At 34.7% G+C, this 12,594-nt stretch overlaps 1 protein-coding gene and 1 pseudogene across 1 annotated transcript; both read left to right on the top strand.

The window, feature by feature from the left end:
* The first annotated feature begins 214 nt into the window (after positions 1-214).
* Positions 215-6,233, top strand: LOC143545178 (phosphate transporter PHO1 homolog 9-like; annotated as a pseudogene).
* Positions 6,234-7,440: 1,207 nt separating this feature from the next.
* LOC143545177 (phosphate transporter PHO1 homolog 9-like) lies at positions 7,441-11,420 on the top strand. Its single transcript, XM_077037107.1, has 10 exons — positions 7,441-8,092; positions 8,631-8,889; positions 9,033-9,081; positions 9,156-9,227; positions 9,560-9,689; positions 9,776-10,155; positions 10,229-10,378; positions 10,456-10,605; positions 10,693-10,971; positions 11,074-11,420. Exons 1-10 carry the CDS (start codon positions 7,564-7,566, stop codon positions 11,308-11,310), a joined length of 2,235 nt encoding a protein of 744 aa, XP_076893222.1. The 5' UTR covers positions 7,441-7,563; the 3' UTR covers positions 11,311-11,420.
* Positions 11,421-12,594: the final 1,174 nt, after the last annotated feature.

Below are 12,594 nucleotides of genomic sequence, written 5' to 3'. Positions count from 1 at the left end.
TTATTATTGAATAAGTTGTATATAACATGACGTATATTAGTTCAAAACTTAATACTATTTTGAAAACAATTTAAAATAAAAAAAATGCTGCATGTTTTGAATTTTCATCCCTTGCCGGTGTGCCAGTGTCCATGTCTGGAAAGCTTGACTGGGTACGTAATAAGACAACTATAAGACCATGAATGTATTTAAACAGACTTATTATTTGTCATTTTTAAAGCAAACCCTTTAATGTGAATTGAGAACACAAACTTATAATGAAGTTTGGAAAACAATTCACTTCCCAGATGGTGCCTGAATGGGAGGAAGCTTACACGAACTACAATTACCTTAAAACAATCTTGAAACAAATCTTGATTTTCCGACGACTGCAAACATCTCCAACGCTCCAGTCGCCTGAAAATGGAGAGTTATTGGAAAGACACTTACTTTATAGAGCTTTTAGTGGACTAACGAACCGATTTGATAGTTACAATGATAGAAGTAATGATGATGAAGTGATTCTTGTAAGTGAAATACAGCATGTGGAGCAACCACAGGAGAGCCAAAACTACGAAACCATGTTTTTTCGGTCGTCCGAAGAAGGAGCAGAGAATGAGGTTGTGTTCTTTAGAAGGCTTGATGAGGAATTTAATAAAGCAATATGTTTTTACAAACGCCAAGTGGATGAGGTGATGATGGAGGCTGAGGAGTTGAATAAACAAATGGATGCTCTCTTTGCTCTTAAAGTCAGAACTAGTGATCCTAATTCAGGTAATTAATCACTCAAGAAAATGATTAAAAAAACATGGGTTGTTTACTTGTTTAAGTATAGATCTTACTATTTTTGGAAATTTTTTAAAGGTTATCGCCATTTGAGGAGATTCGGGAACTTGAAGAAACTCCGGAAAGAGACCAAACAAAGATAGTTTCTTTAGAGATTCTAAACCACGTAAAGATCAACGTTACACAAGAGTCTGTGTTATCAACCTTGAAAACTCTATTTGATGGCACAAAATCTGATTTATCATTCAGCAAAAGAGAGCTTAGGACTGCGCAGGCGAAACTAAAACAAGCTTTTATAGAGTTTCATAGAAGGCTCCGGCTTTTGAAAAGCTATTGGTAAGTTTTTAATTAATACGGGTTGGGTAAACGTATTCATTCCCCTAACTTTTCATCGTTGAAGACGCAAAATAAGATGTTTTTTTTGTTTACAGTGAAAAGAAGGAAATGTGACAAGTTAAAGGGTAAGGCGTAACTAGAAAATAGAGGGGGTGGAGTTAAAAACAAATTGATATTCATCGATTTATGTTTAATAAGTTTTTTATTTGTGCTTGATAGTTTCTTGAATCAGTTGGCTTTCTCTAAGATCATGAAGAAGTATGACAAGGTCTTAAATTCTTAATTGTGATCATAAAGTAATTAACCCGGGGGGGGGGGGGGTTCAAGTTTTGACATTGTTATTCATTTAGGTTACATCAAGAAATGCATCAAAGGCTTATCTAGAGATGGTTAAAAGTTCTTACTTAAGCCAACCTGATGAGGTAAAATCAGAAATTATCATGCTTTAAATTTGCATATTAATCAAAAGTTAATATTAATTTTCTAGTTTTTCAGGTTATTAAACTTATGGAAAGAGTAGAATCTGCGTTTATTACACATTTTGCCAACACAAATAGAAGTCAAGGAATGAGTGATCTAAGGCCAAGAGCTAAAAGAGACAAGCATCGGGTAACATTTTTTGTTGGTAAGTTGTGCCTGCATATATAAACATATTTTGATCTATTTTCTTGGAAAACATTGCAAGAAGCTATTGTTAATCTATGGCGTGCACACATTTTATGAGTACAGGTTGTTTCTTTGGCTGCTCGATAGCACTTGTGGTGGCAGTCGTCTTGACAATACACGCCAGAGATCTTCTCAAGAGTGCAGGTCGTGACCAATACATGAATAACAGATTTCCGCTATACAGTTTGTTTGCTTACATTGTATTACATATGCTAATGTATGCTGCAAACATATACTTTTGGAAGCGTTATCATGTCAACTACACTTTCATCATCGGATTCAAACCGACAACAGAATTGGGTTATAAAGAAATCCTGCTTCTCAGTTTTGCTCTTTTAGTTCTCACTCTTGCAGCTGTACTATCAAATCTTGAAATGGAAATGGATGAAAGAACTCAAAGTTTCACAACTTTAACCGAATTGGTCCCTCTAGGTTTAGTCACCGTAAGAATTTCCAATTTTACTGTCATGAATTCCTCGAGCATGTATGATAACTAGTTCTAATTTCTGTTTCGTAGATTGTTTTGTTGGTCATGGTTTGCCCGTTCAACATCATGTATCGCTCAAGCCGATTCTTTCTCATAGTGAGCTTCTGGCACTGTGTTTGTGCACCTCTTTATAAGGTCACATTCCCTGATTTCTTCTTGGGCGATCAGTTGACTAGTCAGGTAATTCACCGTCTAACTACATACATGTTATGTTTTAAACGCTTACTTTAAGCAATATTTCGTGTATCAGGTCCAACTGTTAAAGGACTGTGGAATTCTACATACGCTACTATGGTTGGGGAGACTTCAAGAAGAGATCAAACACATGTAACCAAAGCAATATATATGAGTTATTTTATATACTTATCGCGGTTATCCCATACTGGTTTCGATTCCTACAGGTAATCGAACTTCACAAACATCTTACCAAGTTCTATAATTTTTATTTGGTGTCACACACGTTTTCACACTTATATTTAAAACATTTCTTAATAGACAATTTTCTAACATACTGTTTTTCATTATCTCCTCATCAGCATGACAAAACTTCAAAATGGTCATTAAAGTTAATGGCATGTATGTTATTATCAATATCAGATATAAGGCCAAAGTAGGCAAGGGCGAAGCTTCTTTAGGGCCCGGGGTGGCCCCGCCCCTCTTGTTTTTCCGCGCAATAGTGTAAATTGACCATTTTTCGCCCAAAAATTTGTATGTGTAGTGTAAATATAACTGTTTTTGGCCCAAAATTTGAGGCCGCCCCCCCTCGTTTTTAGTTTTTGTAAATACATTTGAGTCCAGCCCCCCGGCGAACTCGTCCAAGCTTCGCCACTGAAAGTAGATCAACTTTAAAGATAATTAACTTTCGTATCATGATATTTGGTGTAACACACTATGTTGTGGATCAGTGCATGAGACAAGTGTTTGAACAGAAAGGTTATGGTCCTGGCATTAATGGGTTCAAGTACATGTCGACAATTGTTGCGGTTGTAACAAGAACAATTTATGTTCAGAGGAGAGGAACAGCTATGAGAGTCATAGCCGCATCTAGCTCGGGTGTGGCTACAATTTATAACACCTATTGGGATATGGTGTAGGATTGGGGTCTTCTTTGTAAGGACTCCAAGAACCCTTGGTTAAGAGATAAACTCATTTTACCAAACAAATCAGTATACTTTGTAGCAATGGTAATATATATGAATTCATGCAAATTTGATTCATTTAGTGACTTAACGAGTTTATAATAGATCTGTGAGGCCCCGTTACCGGTAGCCCTATTTTGGTGTTGTATTTATTTATCAACATAGTTCTAATAATCAGAGTAAATAAAAATATTCACGGAATATAAAAACTTAAACCATTCATTACAAGCATCCATATTTTGTCTTTTAAAACATTACTTAAAATAAAACATCATAGCAAAATCCTCAGATGCCAGCTTCGCCCAACTCTGCCATGTGTCCTCCTCAAGCTATCTGCCTCATTCTACTCACCTGCGTGCATACTAAAAGTCAGCTACTCTGAGTGAGTTCTAGTTAATCACACATTATAGAATACATACACTTACCTTCAATTATGCATCCGAAGATACATAATAATGACTTTACTAATTTACGTTTATTACATAAGTCATACGTACGTTCATACATTATTACTTTCATACTATTTAATTACTGTTCATTCTATCTCAGATATTATTAGGGTCCGATCCCTTTCTTTTCTATCTCATATATTATTAGGGTCTGGTCCCTCTTTCCTTTGTCTATCTCAGATATTATTAGGGTCTGATCCCTTTCTTGTCTATCTCAGATATTATTACGGTCTGGTCCCTTTTTACTTCTCTATCTCAGATATTATTAGGGTCTGGTCCCTTCTATCTCAGATATTATTAGGGTCTGGTCCCTCTTTCTTCATCTTCGTACATACCGTCTTCACATACCCGTAACATACATACCTTCTTTAATCATTCATACATACTCATATATTGTACATATATCTATCTTACACATTCATCTATCATAAACATGCCTCCCTTGTTAGCATGTGCAATATCCGAAGATCGTTCACATACCGACAAGCTTTCATTCACATTTAAGATATACATACATAACATATAAACCATATAAGGCATACACTTACCAGTTAAGGTAAGTGTATTAACTATCACATCGAGTATGCACACATCCCTGAAATCATAACAAGGAAATGGGGCTAGAAACTCACCTGAATGCGGTTACGTTCACCGTTAATGGTAATCCCCTTTCTTCAGTTGTGCACGGCTGACTGTATAATAATTACACGTATCAATTAACTATCACTACTCATATAATCATTCTAGTCTTAGTTATTACCCACAACGAACGGGGGTCCGGGGGCAGCGCCCCTGGCAGCGGGGTCTAGGGGCGGCAGCCCCTAGCAGGGTCCAAGAGGCAGAGCCCCTGGCTGGGGTCGAGCTTGGAAAAATTTTATTTCCATTAACTGTCTTAACACATTTTCCATTAGAATTTTGAATCATTATTAATTTACTAGCTTAAAAAGTTCAAGGGCTTAATTGTAATTAATTCATTCTTTTTCTAAGTCCAGGGACTGTTCTGACATTCTTTCAAAGTTCTAACTCGTTACTTTGGTCTTAGCGAATTGGGTTAACACATTTTTCATTAGGATTTTATTTTATTTTCTAATTCGTTAACTCACTCTTCATAACGAATTAAGTCTGATTCGCTATCTAATTCGTTACCTTTTATGTATGAGTGGACATAAATGTAAGCGAACTTAAAACTTTACCAATAGCGAACTTATAAAGCAACGAAGTTAACCGGTAGCGAACTTATATATATATATATATATATATATATATTAGCAAACTTAAGAACCAGGCGAACTTATTTCAAGCGAACTTGGTCAGCTGGCGAAGTTGTTGATAGGCGAACTTACCAACAAGCGAAGTTATAGCCAGCGAACTTAGTCAGCAGGCAAGTTGCCTAGCAGCCGCTACGAGTTTGATTTTTGACCCAAAAACATCTCCGTTTCAGCATGAAATCTTTGGATATGATATTAAACAGACCCGCGATCATTCCCATGGTCTTTTTCGGGTAAAACTTGGCCCAGAAAAGCATAAAGTTTGGATCTTTAGGCTTAAACGTTTAATACTAGATCTAGGGTTCATTTTACACGAGCCGCACATATTTGCAGGTCCAACGAGTTCGTTTTAGCATCAAGTTCGCAACTTTACGTTTCATTTACATCCGATCTATACTCGTTCTAAGTTTCAAGACTAAACGTTTATAAAAACGTAAGCTTTAAGGTAAAAGACATACCTTTACGGGTTCGTTTGGTCTTGGTTATGGACCTTTAGATCTTGTATTTATCTTGTGTATTGAAGGATCTATCAAGAATCACGTTTGCTTGGCCTTGGATCTCACTCTCTCTCTCGGCCGTGTATAAGTGTAGGTGTGTGTTTGTTTTTGAGTGTGTAGGAAAATATGGAAGATGGAATGAGGATTAGGGTTTTAGGATGGTTTAAGGGATATTTATATCCCTTAAAGCCCATGGACCTAAGGCTCATTACCCCTTTTTAATCCATCTTAATTAATCCAAGTCCATGACTTTTCTTTATTTAATACTAATTAATAATTTAACGCCCGACAACTTAACACAACTTTCTTTATTTAATATTAGAATATTTAGAATGTTACAAGATCTTAGGTTTTGGATACTTATAATTGTCGATGAATTTGTAGGTAATGAATGTTATATTGCGACTCGCATGGACGCAAACGGTTTTAGATTTCCATGAAGCTCCTTGGCTCCATCGAAACACAATGATATTCGTTGTTGCTTGTTTGGAGATTGTTCGTCGTGGTTTATGGAACTTTTTCAGAATGGAAAGCGAGCATTTGAACAACGTTGGGAAATTTCGAGCTTTTAAATCGGTCCCCTTGCCCTTTAGCTACGACGATGACGGGTACAAGGAAATATGATTCACTAGTACACAAACCATCAAATAAATGTTAAGCTTCAATTTGATTTATTTAAACGACTTAAACTTAATGTGATATGATTAAGGTTTTTTCATTTTTCCTTTCTGAAGATATAAGTATTTTCTTTGTACTTCAAGTTAATTAAAAGATATCGTATATGACTGAATATTTAAACGGTTGTACTTGATAAACACTAGTAGATGTAGATGTATAACCATGTTTCGCGCTGGTAAATTTATAAGGCTAGGTTTAGAATAAATTGATGTGTAAATGTATATAAAAAGTTTTGAAATTTGTTACATAAAATGGTGTTACTTCATATACAAAAATGAAATTATATAGCTATGATGACTTGTATGCGTGTGGTTCAAATAAAATTTACGCCGTGTTGATAAAAATCAAAATGCGTGAACATGATGCAACGACATATTCAGAGTTTAAAAATAAATCATGTTTTAAATGTAAAAAAAATGTTGCCGCTAGATGTAATAAAAACATAAAACGCGAGTAAATTAGTTTAACGAAATGATAAGAGTGTTGCACCAAATGAAATATAATAAAACAGAGAAGGTATAACAACTCATATTACCATACTTAGTTTTAAACATAGTTTATATCGAAAGGTCACGTCGTGATGGTATAGTTGGAATTTAAGAAATACACGATCGTTTAAAAGGTTATAACTGTAAGATGAACTTCGCTAGCTAAAATTAATTACAAACATTTTAGCTAAGAAAATACTTAGAATTTAAGAAAAAAATTTTTTTTTACATACTATGTAGGTTATCAAAAATTCGCTAAAACTAATTCTAGACATTAAACAAAAACATTTTAGAAAAGGGTCACGTTTGAAATTTGTAAGGCTTAGTTCCAATGACTTGTATTGTATTCACCACGCGGTTTCAAAGCTTAAGTAATGATCATGTTCGACTAGTTTTGATGTGATTTTTTTAAGTCTAAACGATTAAGTATTCATTTCCCTTAATTAAAATTATCTCAAAAAACTTTAAAATAAATAAAAACGCGAAGTTTTCTAGTACAATAACAAAAGAATGAAACAATATCCACTAGCGTCATTTTCATATTGGATGGACCATCCAACTGTTCTCCAGTGTCCGTTTCTGTAAAGCTTAAATGGGTAACAAGATGTTTGTAAAACCGTTAAAAGGCATCACAATCACCGGCTCTTTAATTTGGCATTTAAATAAACATAATCAATCACTTCAATTTGAAGAGTCAAAACCAAAAATTCTATTGGGAACCTTCAAACTCAAAAAACTTGTGACATTTTGTTACTCGTTTACCTGTCATATTATTGTAACCAAAGTTAAAATGAAATTCGGGAAGGAGTTTGCTTCACAAATGGTGCCGGAATGGGAGGAAGCTTACATGAACTACAACTACCTTAAAACAATCTTGAAAGACATCTTGAATTTTCGACGTAGGCGGCCAAATCCCACATCTTCACCATACACGTCTCCGAGAACAGGGAAGTTGCTGAAAAGACATTTTTATAAAGCATTTAGCGGGCTGACGAATCGGTTTGGTAGTTACAATGAGAAAAATAACAAGGATGAAGTGATTCTTGTAAGTGAGATACAACAAGATGAGCAATCATCGGACAACCGGAACTACGAAACCATGTTTTTCCGGTCGTCCGAGGAAGGAGCAGAGAATGAGGTTGTGTTCTTTAGAAGACTTGATGATGAGTTTAATAAAGTTGTTGGTTTCTATAGAGGTAAGGTGGAGGAGGTGAAGATGGAGGCTGAGGAGTTGAATAAACAAATGGATGCTCTTTTTGCTCTTAAAGTTAGAATAAGTGATCCTCAATTTCATAGTTCACCTACACCATCAAATTCAGGTAGTCAATCAACATAGTTAAAAAAACATGGGTTGTTTACTGGGGTGACAATTGTGTTGGGCTGACGGATTGAAATATGCAACTTGAACCCACCTATATTATTATTCGTGTCAAACATTTCAACCCTCACTTGCATATACATAAATTTGGGTCAACCTGTGGGCGTATATGTATGTACATATGCGCCCGTGTATGTTCTTATGCGGGCGTATATGTATGTACATATGCGCCCGTGTATGTTCTTATACGGGCGTATATGTATGTACATATACAGTCGTGTATGGTGTGTGTGTATATATAGTTTGTGTTTGTTTTTTTGTTCAGTTGTAATTGTAATTTTCAGATAATAAAAATTTATCTCTTTTCTTTTTCTTCTTCTTCTTTACACATGTTTATCGTTCCTTGAACGTTTACACAACCTAACTTGTTTGTTAGATGGTCGTGTTAGTCGACCCGTGTGTTGGGTTCGGGTCATGTCAAGACTTGTCGTCCCTAGTTGTTTACTTTACGCATCTTACTAATCTAAGAAAGTTTTTAGGTGGATTGCCATTGGAGGGGATTATGGAACATGAAGAAAAACAGGAACGGGGCCACACGAAGATGGTTTCTTTGGAGATTCTAAATCATGTAAAGATGAATGTCACGTCAGAATCTGCGATGTCAACCTTAAAAACCATATTTGATGGGACGAAGGCTAATTTATCATTCAACAAAGAAGAGCTCAAAAGTGCACAGACGAAACTGAAACAAGCTTTCGTCGAGTTCCATCGAAAGCTTAGGCTTTTGAAAAGCTACTGGTGAGTATTTTATATAGATTGGCTAAACGCATCACAATCCTTAAATATAACTGATGTGACAAGTTAAATAACAAAGTAAAGAAAGGGGTTACATAATAGTGATACTGATTGATTTATGCTTACTTTTTGTTTGATCTTAACAGTTACTTGAATCAACTGGCTTTCTCCAAGATCATGAAGAAGTATGACAAGGTCTTAAATTCTTGATTGTGATACTATATTGTGTTAATGAGGTGGGCCAAGTTTTGACATTGTTATTCTTTTAGGTCACATCAAGAAATGCATCAAAAGCTTATTTAGAGATGATTAATAATTCTTACTTGAGCCAATCTGATGAGGTAACATAAGAAATTATTGTGCTTTAGTCAGGTTGATCATCTGCTCGATTTATTTAATTTGAGTTGAACCAAATTCAGGAAGTTCAAAACCGAGTGGTTCGATTTCAATCGAATATAGCATTTTTTTATTATTGAAATAACAATTATTTGAATTCGTACATCTAAAACAAAAAACCCAATTCGGTTTCTTCAAAAACAAAATATGCAACTAACTTTGGTTTTAAAGGGTTTTGATTCGGTTTTTAATTTAGTCGGTTCCAAACCAAATTATGAAGACACCTATATTAGTGTCGAGATCACGAAAAAAGTTATGATTTTTCTTGTTATTTCAGGTTGTTAAACTCATTGAAAGAGTAGAATCCGCGTTTATTACACATTTTGCCAATGCAAATCGAAGGCAAGGAATGAGTGATATAAGGCCGAAAGCCAAAAGAGACAAGCATCGAGTAACATTTTTAGTGGGTAAGTTGTGGGTGCAAAAACAAATTTTAATCCAAACAACTTATGTTAATCGTTTCTAACTTGTGATGTGCAATTCATCGATACAGGCTGTTTCGTTGGCTGCTCGATAGCACTTGCGGTGGCAGTCATCTTAACAATACACGCAAGGGATCTTCTCAAGAGTTCAGGTCGCAACCAATACATGACCAACATATTTCCACTATACAGTTTCTTTGTATACATTGTGTTACATATGCTGATGTACGCTGCCAACATATACTTTTGGAAGCGTTATCGTGTCAACTATGCATACATTTTTGGGTTCAAACCGAATACAGAATTGGGTTATAAAGAAATCCTACTTCTCAGCTCTGGTCTGTTAGTACTCACTTTTGCAGCCGTGCTCTCAAATCTTGAAATGGAAATGGATGAAACAACTCAAAGTTTCGCAACTTTAACCGAACTGGTCCCTTTAGGTTTAGTCACCGTAAGAATCTCTTAGTTTACCATTTTGTATATTCTATACAACTTGATAAGTAGTTCTAAATTTTGTTTTGTAGGTTGTATTATTGGTAACAATTTGTCCGTTTAACATCATGTATCGCTCAAGCCGGTTCTTTCTCATAGTGAGCCTATGGCATTGTATTTGTGCACCTCTTTATAAGGTTACCTTTCCGGATTTCTTCTTGGGCGATCAGTTGACTAGTCAGGTAATTGATTTTCGACTAGTTGACTTCGTGTTAGGTTTCAAACGAGTCGAGCTCAAACTTAATAATGCGTGTTTCAGGTCCAGTTGCTCAGGAATGTGGAATTCTATATATGCTACTACGGATGGGGAGACTTCAAGAGGAGATCAAACACATGTAACCAAAGCAATGTTTATGAGATGTTTTTTATATTTATCGCAGTTATTCCATACTGGTTTCGATTCCTACAGGTAACTGAACTTCACATACATATTGTTGGATAGTTTTATTTAGCTTTGGTATTGTAATATTTGGTGTAACACTTTGTTGTGGATTAGTGCATGAGACAAGTGTTTGAACAGAAAGATTATGGTCCTGGCATGAATGGGCTCAAGTACTTGTCGACAATTGCTGCGGTTGTAACAAGAACAATTTATGTTCAAAGGAGAGGAACGGCTATGAGAGTCATAGCCGCGTCTAGCTCGGGTGTGGCTACAATTTATACCACATATTGGGATATGGTGAAGGATTGGGGTCTTCTTCGTAAGGACTCCGAGAACCCTTGGTTAAGAGATAAACTCATTTTACCAAACAAATCAATCTACTTTGTAGCAATGGTAATATATATTAGTTGATGTAGATTTGATTCATTTAAAGCTGAGTTTATAATCTTTGGTTTAATTGGATTATACTTATTATAATTGTTGATGAATTTGTAGGTGATGAATGTTATACTGCGACTCGCATGGATGCAATCGGTTTTAGATTTCCATGAAGCTCCTTGGCTCCATCGAAGCACAATGCTATTCGTAGTTGCTAGTTTAGAGATAATTCGTCGCGGTTTATGGAACTTTTTCAGGGTTGAAAACGAGCATTTGAACAATGTTGGGAAATTTCGAGCTTTTAAATCGGTACCCTTGCCTTTTAGTTACGAAGACGGCTACAAGGAACTATGAATCGCTAGCTTGGTTGTACGTATTTTGTTTAATACAACGTTAAAAGTATTGTATATGACTGTATATTTCAAATGTTGTGCTTAATAAAATTTATTTTGGTTTTCTTTTAATTTGTGTTTTATTTTATGGGTGGAACCATATATTTGCATTGATTTCAATCTTGTTTTTTTTTTAACTTTTAGACATACAATTATTATAAGAATATGGTTACATAAATTTTGATTACTAAACTTAGAGACTAAAACAAATGATTTATGCATGATATAGATCACGAAACGAATGACATATTTGTATACAATTGTTATTTTCGATTATTAACGTTAGAGATTCACATACTAAAACCAAATATTTTATATAATGTGGATTGTTTGCTTCAATTTTTTAAACAAGTAGCGAACATTTTAAAAAAATAGGAAGTTATGAGTTCAAATTCTGTAGTGCAAAAATATAGTCGTTTAAAAAAAAGGAAAAAAAAGTGCATATAAACATTAAAGTGATCAAAATTTGGATGGATATATCTAGCATGTTTATTAAATATTCGGTTACACATGTTTAATAAAGTGTATTGTGTGTGGGCTAACCTTTTTAACCCATTTATTTAAACAAGTCGACCCGCAAACCTGTTTAACTTAAAAAAAAAACCTAATCCGCTTACACGTTTATGATTTGTTTTAGGGGCAAACCTGTAGGCTTGGCAAGGGTAGCCTCCGCTCCCCTTAACTTTTCGTTGATACTGCAAATATATATATATATATATATATATATATATATATATATCGGTTTTCGTATTTAGCTACTCATGAAAAAAATATAATGTTCCCCTACTCGTTTAAAACCCAACCAAATTATAAGTTCAAACCAATTAAAGCCTAACTAAAGTTTAAAGCCCAAACCAGTTAAACCTAATAACCCATTAACCATATTTGTTTTCTGTTCGTTGTTTGGTTTAAAACTTGAAAATAGATTCAGTGAAGTCTCAACTAGTTTGATAGAAAATATGTTTAATGTAAATCTTTGTGATTCGTTTTCTAAGTTTAACATATCTAAGTAGTGACATTTTCTGAGATGAATCCAAATGATTTGAGTAATGAAGAAAGATGACGTATTTTGGGTGATTTTATGACATTTTATTACACTTTAAAGGAAGATGACAAATTTGTGAAATTGGGCGGAATATGTGATTTTACTTATGTAATAGTCGAAACCGGAAAGCACATCACTTTTCCTTTGGTTTATTGAATATTGAAGCTAGTGTTTTTTATCGGTTGAAATATGTTTTTTTCT

This window comes from Bidens hawaiensis, unplaced genomic scaffold (genome assembly GCF_021521415.1).
Source record: "Bidens hawaiensis isolate Kalapana, Puna unplaced genomic scaffold, B.hawaiensis_p1.1 tig00013865_1, whole genome shotgun sequence".
NCBI lineage: Eukaryota > Viridiplantae > Streptophyta > Magnoliopsida > Asterales > Asteraceae > Bidens > Bidens hawaiensis.
This window is presented reverse-complemented; position numbering and strand designations above follow the sequence as displayed.

Bases quoted from the DNA above. Each gene is read 5' to 3' on its own strand.
- LOC143545177 (XM_077037107.1), top strand. From the start codon at position 7,564: ATGAAATTCGGGAAGGAGTTTGCTTCACAAATGGTGCCGGAATGGGAG. The intron at 9,690-9,775 runs GTAAGTTGTGGG...TCATCGATACAG, and splicing joins TCGAGTAACATTTTTAGTGG to GCTGTTTCGTTGGCTGCTCG. The intron at 10,606-10,692 runs GTAACTGAACTT...GTTGTGGATTAG, and splicing joins ACTGGTTTCGATTCCTACAG to TGCATGAGACAAGTGTTTGA.